This window comes from Peromyscus maniculatus, chromosome 23 (assembly GCF_049852395.1).
Source record: "Peromyscus maniculatus bairdii isolate BWxNUB_F1_BW_parent chromosome 23, HU_Pman_BW_mat_3.1, whole genome shotgun sequence".
Classification (NCBI taxonomy): Eukaryota; Metazoa; Chordata; class Mammalia; order Rodentia; family Cricetidae; genus Peromyscus; species Peromyscus maniculatus.
The window spans coordinates 54,096,442-54,109,585 of record NC_134874.1 but is presented as its reverse complement, the minus strand read 5'-3'; the positions used below and the strand labels follow the sequence as shown (position 1 = coordinate 54,109,585).

At 47.5% G+C, this 13,144-nt stretch overlaps 1 protein-coding gene and 1 pseudogene across 2 annotated transcripts in view; one reads left to right on the top strand and one right to left on the bottom strand.

The window, feature by feature from the left end:
* Positions 1 to 13,144, top strand: part of B3glct (beta 3-glucosyltransferase) — a 97,225-nt gene that overhangs the window by 22,076 nt on the left and 62,005 nt on the right. For both annotated transcript variants that reach the window (XM_076561221.1, XM_076561220.1), the window contains exons 3-4: positions 1,668 to 1,707; positions 8,604 to 8,713. In XM_076561221.1, coding sequence (XP_076417336.1) covers positions 1,668 to 1,707; positions 8,604 to 8,713 — 150 coding nt within the window. The remainder of the gene's footprint in view (positions 1 to 1,667; positions 1,708 to 8,603; positions 8,714 to 13,144) is intronic.
* Positions 2,131 to 2,901, bottom strand: LOC102903003 (large ribosomal subunit protein uL2 pseudogene; annotated as a pseudogene).

Sequence of the window (13,144 nt, the reverse complement as noted above, 5' to 3'; positions counted from 1 at the left end):
GTGTGCTCTGTGCTTGCAGTATGCATGACATCCAAAAGAGGACATCAGGTCCCTTGAAACTGGAGTTACAGATGGTTGTAGATGGTTGTAAGCTGCCATGTGGGTGCTGGGAACTGAACCTAGATCCTCTGCAAGAACAGCCAGTGAGTGCTTTTAATAACTAGGTCATCTCTCTAGACTCTAGGATGACCTTTTCTCCCTCTCCAGACGAGGTTTTTTCTGTGTTACAGCCCTGACTGTCCTGGAACTCACTCTGTAGATCAGGCTGGCCTTGAACTCAGAGATCTGTCTGCCTCTGCCTCCCTAGTGCTGGGACTAAAGTTTGTGTGCCACCACGCCTGGCTTGGGATGGCATTTTCCACGTTTCGAGAGACACATTGAAGCCATAGCAGCGCCCATCATCTGTCCTCCTCCAAGGCTCTTTGTGGAAACTTTAGGGGTGCTTCTCAGCCAAGAAAGACTGTGTTAACATTCCCTTTAAAATGATTTACTTATTTTTATTTTATGTGCATTGGTATTTTGCCTGGATGTATATCTATGTGAGAATGTCAAATCCCCAGGAGCTGGTGTTACAGACAGTTATGGTGCTGGGAATTGAACCCGGGTCCTCTGGAAGAGCTGCCAGTGCTCTTAACTGCTGAGCCATCTCTCCAGCCCCATGTGTTAACATTCTTTATAGCATTGTGTCTTAGTTACTTTTCTGTTGTGATGACAAAACACCACGGTCGAGGCAACTTACAAAGGAAAGCATTTAATTTGGGGCTCACGGTTCCAGAGTCCATGACCATCATCGTGGGTAGCACAGCAGCAGCCAGGCCGGCATGGTGGTGGACGAGGAGCTGAGAGCCTACATCTGGTCCACAAGCACCAGTCAGAGAGACACTAGGAAGGATTTTTGAAACCTCGAAGCCCATCCACAGTGACCCGCTTCTTCCAACAAAGCCACATCTCATGATCCTTCCCAGCAGGTCTACCAGCTGGTGACCAAGCTTTCAAATCTGTGAGCCTATGGGGACCATTCTCATTCACCGCACATCATGTCTGAGCTCAATAAAGACAATAGCTGGGAGATCTTTCATCCCGAGGAGAACACTGCCAGCATTTGGACAATGTCTGTCATTCTTACAGTGTTTTAGAGTGGACAAGGTCTTTAGAATTAACTTCGCCCCAAATGCAGTTTTATACAGGAGGAATAAGCTTTTAACCCGAATAAATGACTTGCCTAAGGTCACATACAGAGGACACAGCCTAAGCTGGAGAGATGGCTCAGGGGTGAAGAGCACTGGCTGCTCTTGCAGAGAACCTGGCTTTGATTCCCAGCACCTTCATGGTGGCTCACAAACACCTGTAACTCCAGTTCTTAGGGGATCTCGTGCCCTCTTCTGGTCTCAGTGGGTACTGCACACACATGGTGCACATACATGCAAGCAAACACTCACACACATAAAATAGGCACAATCTTGTTGCAGAACTTCTGGAGCAATGCGAATGCTCATGGTTCCTGTTTTGCCTTCTTCCGTTCTAGCCTCCTTACTTTAGGGAAGCATTTAGCCCCATCCCCAAGTCCTAGCACCACGTATTAGACCAGATGATTCGTCTTTATTCACGGTGTTGCTAGTTCAGTTAAATGATGGAATTCATCTTTGTCTCTTTCATTTTAAATACAGGCTTTGGAGCAGAGTAGTCTCTCAAGGAAACATGGCGTAGGTAAGCAGTGCACTTGTATTATTTTTATGTATGTGTGGTGTGGTGGGTGTGTCTATGTATATTTGCATGTGTATGGGTGCATGTGTGTGCAAATGTGTATGCATGTATGTGTGCCTATGATGGAGGCCATCCTGTGTCTTTCTCATTTGCTCTCCATTTTACATACTAAAGCAGAGTCTCTCCCTGAGCTGCTCACCAATTTGGTAAGCCTCGTCATCATTGGCAATCTTGCCGCAGGCTTTTCTGTCTGCCCAGTGAGTCTGGTTTTTATGTGGGCTCTGGGGATCCAAACTCAAGGTCCTGTGCTGTGCAGCCAGCCCTTAATTGTCAGAATCATCTCCAAAAAAGGTTTTTTTTTTTTTGTTTGTTTCTGTTTTTGTTTTTTTAATTAGCCAAAGGACAAACTTTATTAGCCCCTGGGTTCTAGTTCTCTGTCTCCTGTACAGTTTTGGTCCCCTGTAGTATCCTGTCTGGTGGGCAGCAGTGAGGTCCACTTGGCTCGCAGCAGGGGCATCTCTTCGGATAGTGGAGGGTTTGCCGATGTGCTGGAGGTTACCACCTCCAAAGGGACGCTCCCAGGATTCCTGGCCACATCCTGCACACGCGGCCAGCAGTTCCTCTTGGCGTTGTACCTTGTGGTAGGCACGGCCAGGCTTTAAGGTGGGTCTGTCAGTTCTGCCCCGACCAGCCATCACACCAACGACAGTGCTGTTGGCCGAGGAAATGACCTTGGACCCTGACAGCGGCTTCCCTTGGATCTTCCTGGTCTCCCGGCTGTCGGAGATGATGTAGCATAGTTCTGGGTGGCTCGTGCCAGCTTGCCCCTGTCCCCAGGCTCGTCCTCCAGACGACACACAATAGGTACCCTCAGGCTTGGCGCCCACGAGCAGAACATGGGTGACATTCAGCTGGGCCTTCCTGCTGCAGTTCACAAACTGTCCAGTGTGGATTCCCTCCGCGGCGATGAGCAGCTCAGTCCACTGCATAAATCGGTAGGGATCGCAAAAGGCCACTTGCATTCGGGGAGCATTGCGACAACCAGGGTCGTGAATGATAGCCTTTACAATGCCCTTAAAATAGCCATGCCACTCAGCGAAGTCCACAGCACGCAGGCGCACGGCGCCCTTATGGTGTTTCATGTGCGCGGAACACAGAACCGGCGTCTTTCCACTGTCCTTGGATCATGTGACCCATGGCGGTCTGCCAGCAACCAAAACTGAAAAGAGGATTTTTGTTTTTAAGATATGGGCTCATTTTTTTTTTTAAGATATGGGCTCACTATGTAGTTCTGGCTGGCCTTGAACTCACGAAGGTCCAGCTGTTTCTGCTTCCTGAGTGCAAGGATTAAAAGTGTGCACCACCATCCCCATCTCCAGCAAGGAATGTTTAAAACCTGTATTTATGTGTGTGTGTTGTAAATTATAGTCTAGCGAAGTTAATTTTCCTTTTTGATAGTACTGATGAGGTATATTTTGTTGTTTGTGGCTAGCCTGAAGCTTGTCGTCATGAAGACCTAGGGAGAGCATATGAGAGCCATTTTCGGAGTGGCATGTGGCTTCTGACACAAGTGAAGTACTTACTGTGGCGTCCATTTGTTGCTCACTCCTGGAGGAGAGACCCTGCCGATCATTGTGAGCTATGAACATGTTTGCTGAAGGCAAACTGTAGTGAGTTTAGAGAAACAGCAGCCACAATGTACAGGAAAGAGGGGACTCACCTCTGACAGCTGTCCCCTGGGCAGCAGGGAGTCAGGAGGCCGGGTGGCGTGCCAGCCAAGGCTACGGAGATCAGCTCTGGGCTCTGGCCTCAGCCCGAGTGTGACTCACTCGAGGGAACACTCAGGTCAGATGCAGAAAACATTTCTTACTTCTGATGTAAAGAACGGCAGGAATGTAGGCATGTACGCTCTTTCCATCAACAGACTAGATTAATGTGGGGTGGGGTGGGGTGGGGCCAAGCAGCATGTCAGTCACCTGCCATTCATTATCCAACATTCTTTTTCCCTTCAGCCCCACCACCCAGACCCAGATAACTACCAAGTGGATCCTGTCCCCAGGACAGTCCCTCTAGTCCCCTTTTTGGGAAGACCTTGATGCCTTAGGATTTACTTGGCTCCTGGTACCATTTCCAGCTTCAAGACAGTCAGTCCATAGTCCAAGCGTCTAACCCCATGTATAAATCCCTCATGATCTGGCTTGGCTGAGCCCGCCTACCCTCTAACTTCATCATCATCTGGGCGCCATAAATCTTTTTTGCAGAATTCTTCCAGACTCCTGCGGGCATGGGGATGCTCCAGAGCCTACTGTGGGCCCCATGGTAACCCCATTTCTTCCTCGGCTACTGTCCTCCTGGAAGTGTGCAGAAAGCTGCAGCCCTTCCAGAGAAATTCAGCAGATCCTCTGTGGCCTGGCCCCACTGCCCGCCCCGCCCCGCTCCCACAGCACCCCACAGATTGACTACGGCTCTCTACCCAGTTCGGTGTTTCCAGGCCCCGGCACTGAACCGGGCTCTGATGCCTGCACACCGCTCCTGTGTCTCTGACTCTGAGCAGGTTACCGACGACGTTTGCAGACCGGGTGTGTAGCGTACCTGTCTGTAGTCCACAGAAAAGGAAGGGCCAGTCTGATCTCAGCTATGTGAAAAAGTGAGGGACGCACATGACTCACGCGACGAAGACGCCTGAAAGGGGAAGAATTGGCTTTTGTTTTTCTAGAAGAGCATCTCCCCCCCACCACCCCGAGGATCTGTTGTCTTAGTGAGAAGAACGGTAGGAGCTTGCCGCACCGGCAGAGGCAGCAGGTCTTGCTTACGGTGGCGAGCATAGGATTAGCCTTCTGACAGGTGGATTGCTGTGGTGCAGAATTTATTAGGAAATAATCTGGATTTATGAGATGCCGTAAGGATTACTGCAAAGAATGCCTGCATGTCCACCGCCCAGGTTAAGAAGTGAGGCGTCACCGAGAGAAAGAGAGAAAGCTTTAGTCCTTATCCCCAGTTACGTGCCTCGCCCGTGGAGTCTTTGACACTTTTAAATGACATACACAGTGTGCATACTGGGGAGTTTCTATTGTAAATTTTACACAAACCAGAGATACCCAGAGAGGGGAAGGATCGGTTGAAGAATGGCCGTCATCATCTTGGCTCATGGGCATGTCTGTGGGGCATTTTCTTGACCCCTAACTGATGGAGGAGGGTCTTGCCCACTGTGGGCGGTGCCATGCCTAGGCAGGTGGGCCTGGGCTGTACATGAAACCGCTCTGAACAAGCCAGAGAGAGCAAGCCACTAAGCAGTGTCCCTCCATGGTCTCTCCATCAGTTCCTGCCTCCGGGTTCCTGCTTCCCGGGTGATGGGCTGTAACCTGTAGGCCAAATTAACCCTTTCCCCCTCAAGTTGTTTTTATGCATGGTGTTTATCACAGCAATGGAGTAAATTAGAACAGTTAGCTACTTGATGTATATTTTGGCTTATATTTTGCAAATTACTGATTTATACAGTTTTTTCCTTTTTTTGTATCTTGGCAGTATTACAGCATTCTCCCTATGAGGTTTGTCTAGAATGTCTGGATTTATACATGTTTTCATAGTTACTGTTTTCATTAATTAGTAATAGTTAGTTAGCCCACGCTAATCAATTTTTATTGCAGTATAGTATTCTGAATTATATATACTGCTGGTAGTCAGGTTGCTTCCATTTTTTTCTTTCCACATGCTTTCTTAAGGCTGACTAAAAGGGTCACTAAGAAAAATACATCTTTAATTTAGTTAAAATTTGAAAGCAAATCCCCTAAGCTTATTGATTGCATTCCCTTTTTTTTTTTTTTTTAGTATTTGAAGATTATTTATTTTATGTGCATGAGGGTTTTGCCTGCATGTATGTCTGTGCACCATGTGTGTTTAGTTCCTACGGAGGCCAGAAGAGGGGTCAAATCCCTCAGAACTAGAGTTATTTATGTTTTTGAGCTCTATGTGGGTGATGAGAAGTGAACCCAGGTCCTCTGCAAGAGTAACAAGTACTCTTAACCACTGAGCTATCTCTCCATCCCCTATCCGTGCTTAACAAAAAGCCAACTTGGCTTTGGTAGGTTAGTTTTTATCAGTTGTTTTCAACCTGTGGGTCACGACCCCATTTGGGCAAATGACCCTTTCATGGGCTCTCATAGCAGATATCCTTTATATAAGATATTTACGTAGCAATTCATAACAGTAGCAGAATTACAGTTATGAAGTAGCAATGAAAGAATTTTATGGTTGTGGGTCACCAAAACATGTATTAAAAGGTTACAGCATTAGGAAGGTTGAGAACCACCGGTTTATATTAATGCTTCAGGTGGAACAGATCACAGATAATGTTTTGCCTGAGATGAAAGACTCCCCTTGTAAACCTTACCCCTGTGCCCAAAGTATGCACCCTGGAAGCCAGCTTAAAATAGAGTAATACCCGTGGAATGTTTCTGTTCATATAGGCAAGGCAAGGAGATAGGCCATATCCAGTAGGTTGCCCAGAGTTTCCTTTTAAAATTTTTATTGAGTTTTATTTAACCAAAGAGTATTTCTGATTATTTTTAGGACCTAGGTGGCTCACTGTGGAGCTATCGGTTGTGTGAATGTTTGGACAAGTGAGTAAGTGAATGGAGCACTAGAACCAAACGGAACGATAAGACATGACAGGATACAGTTAAAGTCACAGTGGCATCCTTGAGCTGAAGTGTTAAAGATGGAGGCCTTGGGTGGGAGGAGGGTCCTCGTATCGATTGGCTGCAGACCTGGCTGGAGGCCACCAATGGCGTCTCACCGTACCCTTGGGCTGTTGTTTTAGCTCTGTTTCTTTATTACAAGTTCAGGACCTGAGGCGGCCCTGATGTGCTTCTCTGAGACGTGACCTGAGCAGCAGCCACACCGGTTTGGGGGTTTCCCCCAGAGGGTTGGGGGTTTGCTCCTCACTCACTGTTGTAGAAGGTTGGCTGTACTGAGGTGGGTCCTGCCCTCAGCGTGCCCCGGGGCACGGTCTTCTCTGCTGCGAGGCTTGCGGCCAGCCCCTGCTTCTGTGGGATAGTTGTGGCTGGTTTTCTGGAGATAACACCCAGTCCTGGCTAGGTGCCTTGCAAACTGGGGAAGGGATTATTGCATTGCTTATTTGAAAATCCTTGTGACCTTATGGGGTGCGGAGAGCCACTTTTAAGTATCGCTGTGAAAGGTCATCCAGAACATTCTGGAAATGTTGCATATGAGTTTGCTAAGGCTGCTGTAGTTTAGATATGACGCGGTCTCTCCAAAACTATATGTTGAAGGCTTGGTCCCCAGCCCTCGGCACCATCAGGACATGATGACGCTTTGAAGAGGCGAGAAGCTAGGTGGCTGGGGCCCTGTCCTTGAAGGGGATACTGGGATCCAGGCTTCTTCCTGCCTTCCTTTGTTTTCTAGGCTTCAGTGAGGCGGATAGGCCTTGTTGGTTCCTTTTGTGCCCCTGTGACCACAGTCCCTGGCAGAAACAGTTCATAGGAGGCAAAGTTTATCTGGGCTCCCGATTTCAGAGCAGTTCAGTCGGACAGGTTGGGGAGAGTTCTTAGTGGTGGCACTGTGTAGCGTCTCCCCAGATCATAGCCAATCAGGAAGCGGAGTGTGCGTCAGGAGGCAGAGGCCAGGGATAACCGTCAAAGGCTCTTTGACAAAGACTCAACCTGATTGTAAAGGTTCCACAGCCTCTCACAACAGCAGCGGCAGCTGTGACCAAGCTTTCAGAATGAGCCTGTGAGGGACGTTTCAAGTTTGAACCACGGTGGGCACCATGCACCCCACATTCCCTTCCATGACACACTGTGCCGGGGTCCTGAAAACAATGAGGCTGAGTGACCATGTGTGGGGACCACCAAAACTTAAGCCAAAGGAAACTTTTGCTTCCTATAAATTGATTGTGTTGGTCTTCTGAAAGAAAATGGTTTGTTTTGTCAGAAGTGTGGGGGCTGAAAGCTATGGTGAAGCTGTCTGTAGGGTTGGCTCCTGAGGGCTATGGGGGAAGACCCCCTTCAGGCTCTTTCGTGGCTTACACTGTGTTTTCACACCACCTTCGCAGTGTGGCTTTGAGTGTCCCGTTCCCCTCCTCTAAGGACAGTAGTCACACTGGGATAGGAGCCTCTGTAATGAGCTCACTTTAGCCTGATGACTCTGGAAGAGCCAGCTCCAAACAGGATCGTGTTCTGAGGACCAGAACTCAGCGCATGCCTTTTGGAGGGGGCACAGTTCACCCCATAGCACAGCGTAGGGTTACGTTGGGACCTTTGGGAAGTCACTGGGCAGTGTGGCAGTTTTGTTTTGCAGACGCAAGGGGAAAGGTAGTGTGTTCCCTAAGGCGTGGTATAGTACAGTGAGCTTGTTTGCTTGGCACTTCTGGGAAGGAATTTTTGGATGGTGCTTTAAAAGTAGAGAAGATAGTGGTTCTCGAGTTATATAAATAAAAATTTCTGGGATTGGTGAAGTGACTCAGTGGTTAAGACCACTGGCTCCTCTTGCAGAAGACCTGGGTTCAGTTCTCAGCACCCACAAGGCAGCTCACAGCTGCTGTAATTCTAGTTCCAGGAGATTTGACGCCCCCTTCTGGCCTCCACAGGCATTGTATGCACATGGCACACATACACACATGCAGGCCAACACTTCTACACATAAAATTCCCCCCCCCCTCCGGAGCTGAGGACCGAACCCAGGGCCTTGTGCTTGCTAGGCAAGTGCTCTACCACTGAGCTAAATCCCCAACCCCTACACATAAAATTTTTAAAAGTGTTCCATTTCCCCTTCAGAGCTTATTGCTCGAATGTTTGCTTTAAAACTGTGCTCTTATTCTTATGTTCATTTAATCACTGTTAAAAAAAAAACCTGGAAAACTTTTTGTTTGTTTGTTTTAGACTTAAAAGAAATTGTGTTTGTCATCCAGAGTCAAAGTAATTCTTTTCATGCCAAGAGGGCAGAAGAGCTGAAAAGAGACATCTTAAAGCAGGCTGCAAATCTGACACAGGTATGTGGAGAAGACCCGGGGAGGCTAGGGGCCATTGTGCATGTATTGAGATATTTATGTTTCCCTGAATCTATAGGAAATCAATTTTATTTAGGTGAGAATAACTCTCTGGAGTCATTGTACTAATTCAATATTGAATATTGCTGAAAATGTTCTCCCATGGTATGTGTATGTTTAATTACAGGAGTTATGTAATTTTGTAGGACTACCATGGCTTTGTCCTGATAGAATAAAATGGAAGAAATAACGTTTTAAAAGAACTAGAGCTAATTAACATGCAAACTCTTGGCAACAAGTTCTAAGGCAATTTTCATGTTGAAATAAAATTTTCATTAATCTTACTGTAGCGCCCTCTCTATGAGGCTCTTCCTGTGTTTTTCTTTTTTAATTGGATGTTATTAATTGAATCTTTGATCTGACTTATAGTGTAATATCCCAGGATTATGGAGAGAAAAATATGCACACAGCTACATTTTAATGGCATTTGAAAGAGGTGTGAACTGAATCTCAGGTTGTTCTGAATAGTGTCGGTGGTTTGAACAGGCTCTGCCCTCTCGTAGGTCATTCCCTTTAATTGGTGAGGGCATAGTTCAAGCCTCCTAGTGGGTATCTCAAGCCACAGAGGGACCCCGATTCTATTTGCCGTGTGCCGTCTAATACGTGGCACACCTGTATTACCTAGATAAAATTAATTTATAAACTAAGCACAAGAAGAGATTAGCAGTATCTAAAAGCAGAGTAATTAGAACAGTGTATTGTAATGGAGCTGTCAGCACGTTACCATGATGCTTTGGACAGCGGGTGTGTGTGTGTGGGGGGGGGCGGTGAGGGGGGAAGGGCTTGAATGACAGCGGTCAGCTCTGTGCCTGACATGACCGGTAGTCACCAGTGGGTGAGTAGTATAAACTGTGAGGCTGTGCTGGACACAGGCCTGATGGGTGTCCTGGCAGGACGTTGAGACGGCACAATATTTTACCGTATGTCTCAGAATAGCACATAGTTTTAAGGATGACAGTTACGTATGTGTTCCACATTTTTTTCAATCGCAATTGACTTGAGACTGAAGCTAAGGAAGAGGGTCTGCTGTCCGTCCTGTCTGTAGATGCTTTCTTCTGTTCCTCTCTCCCCTGCCTCCTTCTCCACTTCCTTCTCCTCCTCCCCTTCTTCTTCCTTCTCCCTTTTCCTCTCTTCCTTCTTCTTCTCTTCCTCTTTCTATTTATTCTCCTTCTTCTTCCTTTGAGACAGGGTCTCACTGTGTGGCCCTGACTGGCTTGGAACTTGTTATATAGACCAGGCTGGCCTTGAACTCAGAGATCTGAATGCCTCTGCCTCCTGGGTGCTGGAATTAAAGGCATGCATCAACATGGCTGGTAGACATTTTTTCCTTTCAGAAGCCCCGAAACACAGACACAGACAGACAGACAGACAGACACACACACACACACACACAGGCACACACACACACACACACACACAGACACACACAGACACACACACACACATACACACACACAGACACACACACACACAGACACACACACACACACAGACACACACACACACACACAGACACACACACACACACACAGACACACACACACACACACACAGACACACAGACACACACACACACAGACACACACAGACACACCACACACACACACACACACACAGACACACCACACACACACATACACACACACACAGAGAGACACACAGACACACACACACACACACACACACACACACACACACACACACACTTTCAAGTGCCTCTCTCTGCACCAGCTGCCTTGGCCCTCAAGACTGCCCCTCTGCGCTCTCTCTTGCTTCTCTTCTCTGTTTCACTGGAGGTGCTGATGAGAGGCAGTGTGGGGAGCCCCGGGGAGAAGAAGGGAAGACTTTTGGGTTCAGGCAACCATGAACTGAATAAACTCCCCCAGTGAGACCTTGTGTAGTTAGTGATGACCTCAGACACACTGAGACTGGATCACTTACTCCCGTGGGAACCGTGGGCACACGTTTCCTGTGTCCTTGCCTGTGTCCTGCTCCCAGAAATACCTTCGGTCTCTCAGAAGCAGTGTTTATAGGATACCTCACTATTTAAATGGTGCTATAGTTCTTGTCAATAATATGGATGATACCCTGTGCCACCTAAGCCTAGGTGATTGAATTCACTCCATATTTTCTCTTCTGTATGGTCACTCTACCCTTTTGTCCTTTCTCGTGTGTGTGTGTGCACGTGTGTGTGTGTGTGTGTGTGTGTGTGTGTGTGTGTGTGAACATGTGCACCTGACAGTCTCCCTGGCACTCATGGCGGGTAGTGCTCCTGGGGCTTGGCTCATAGTGATGATGAGACCTCTGGGTACCTGTTGATGGGAAGCAATAGAAATTATAAAATGTTCCTTTTTATATATAAGGAAAGTGATGTGTGTGTGTATATATATGTATGTGTGTATGTATGTGTATATATATACATATACATATATATACATACATACATATGGAAGGTGCTGCTTGGGACTGGCTGTGCCTGTTTTCTTTGAGGCTTTGGTTACTGGATACTTAACACTGATTCTAGGCCCTGGGGGGAGGGTGGCTTGAGGCTCCCACCAAAGCCAGACCCATCAGTTGTGATTAGGAATGCAGAACATGCCCCCCTGTGTCTCCTGTGGTTTGGTTTGGTGTCTGGGGATTAGCATCAGCTTCCTGCACATTCGACAGTTACGAGCTCTACGCTGAGCTTCATTCCCAGTTCCTCCCGATGGAGGGGGTGGATCCAGAATAGTGGTGACCGTCAACAATTCCTGTGTGTGCGCATGAGCTTGTGTGTGTGTGTGTACATATGTGTGTATATGTATATATATGTGTGTATATATATGTGTATGTATATGTATGTATATATGTGTGCATATGAATAGATATGTGTATACGTGTATGTATATGTATGTATATATGTGTGCATATGAATAGGTGTGTGTATACATGTATGTATATGTATGTATATATGTGTGCATACGAATAGGTGTGTGTATACGTGTATGTATATGTATGTATGTGTGCATATGAATAGGTGTGTGTATATGTGTATGTATATGTATGTATATATGTGTGCGTATGAATAAGTGTGCGTATACGTGTATGTATATGTATGTGTGCATATGAATAGGTGTGTGTATACATGTATGTATATGTGCATATGAATAGGTGTGTGTATATGTTTATGTATATGTATGTATATATGTGTGCATATGAATAGGAGTGTGTATATGTGTGCATGCATGTACACTGGGGCCTGTGCATGTGTGTAGGCCAGCAGACAACCTTGGTGTAGTTCTTAAGCAAGCCATCCTCCACCTCCCTCCTTCTCCCCTCCCTCCCCCCTCCCTCCCTCCCTCCTCCTCCCTCCTTCCCCCTCCCTTCCCCTCCCTCCCTCTCTCTTTCTCCCTCCCTCCCTCTCCCTCCCTCCCTCTCCCTCCCTCCCTCTCTCTTTCTCCCTCCCTCCCCCTCCCCCTCTCTCTTTCACCCTCCCTCCCTCCCTCCCTCCCTCCCTCCCTCCCTCCCTCCCTCCCTCCCTCCCTTCCTTATCTCCCACTGGCCTGGAACTTACCCAGTAGTCCCAGGAAGGCTAAACTGGCTGCTATTAGCTTCAGGATCCACCCACTGGTGTCCTTCCTCAGGTTGGGGTTTCAGAGGCAGACTTGGGTGCTCTGGACCTGAAGTCAGGTCCTGCTGCTTGAATAACAAGCATTTTTACACAACTCCAGCTCCAGCCGGCCAGGTGGTGGTGGTGGTGGTGGTGGGGGTTTCTGATGCCATCTTCTAGCCCCTGAGGGCAACTGCACCTGTGTGCACATACTCCACATACATGCACACACTGGTGTAGCAGTGGGGACCGCTGCCTTCTGAGCCCCGAGATGACAAGCAGGTGCCACCAGGCCTGGATTCTCTGCACCACCTTGACCCACAGCTGGCCCCACATCTGTGTCGCATACAAACCCGTTGTGTCTTTCCAGTGTGTGCTCTTACTCACTACCTGTCTGACGTCCTCTTCCACCGATTATAAAAGCAGAGAACATGTTGAATCCTGTCAACTTTTGATTACTCAGAGTCAGGCTCACCCCGACTCCCCCAAATTCATTCTCTTCTCTGAGTTACTTTCTTTTCTGTTGTAATAGATGTTTCTTTTCTTTTAAAAAAAATTTAAAAAGATTCATTTATTTTGCTTATGTGTATGAGTATTCTTGGTCTGCGTGTCTGTGCACCAGATGCACGTGGTGAAGAGGCCGGAAGAGGGCATCAGATCCCCTGAATTGGAGTCACAGACAGTTGTGAGCCCTCATGTAGGTGCTGGGAACTGAACCCAGGTCCTCTGCAAGAGCAGCCGGTGCTCTTAATGGCTGAGCCATCTCTCCAGCCCACAATGAATAT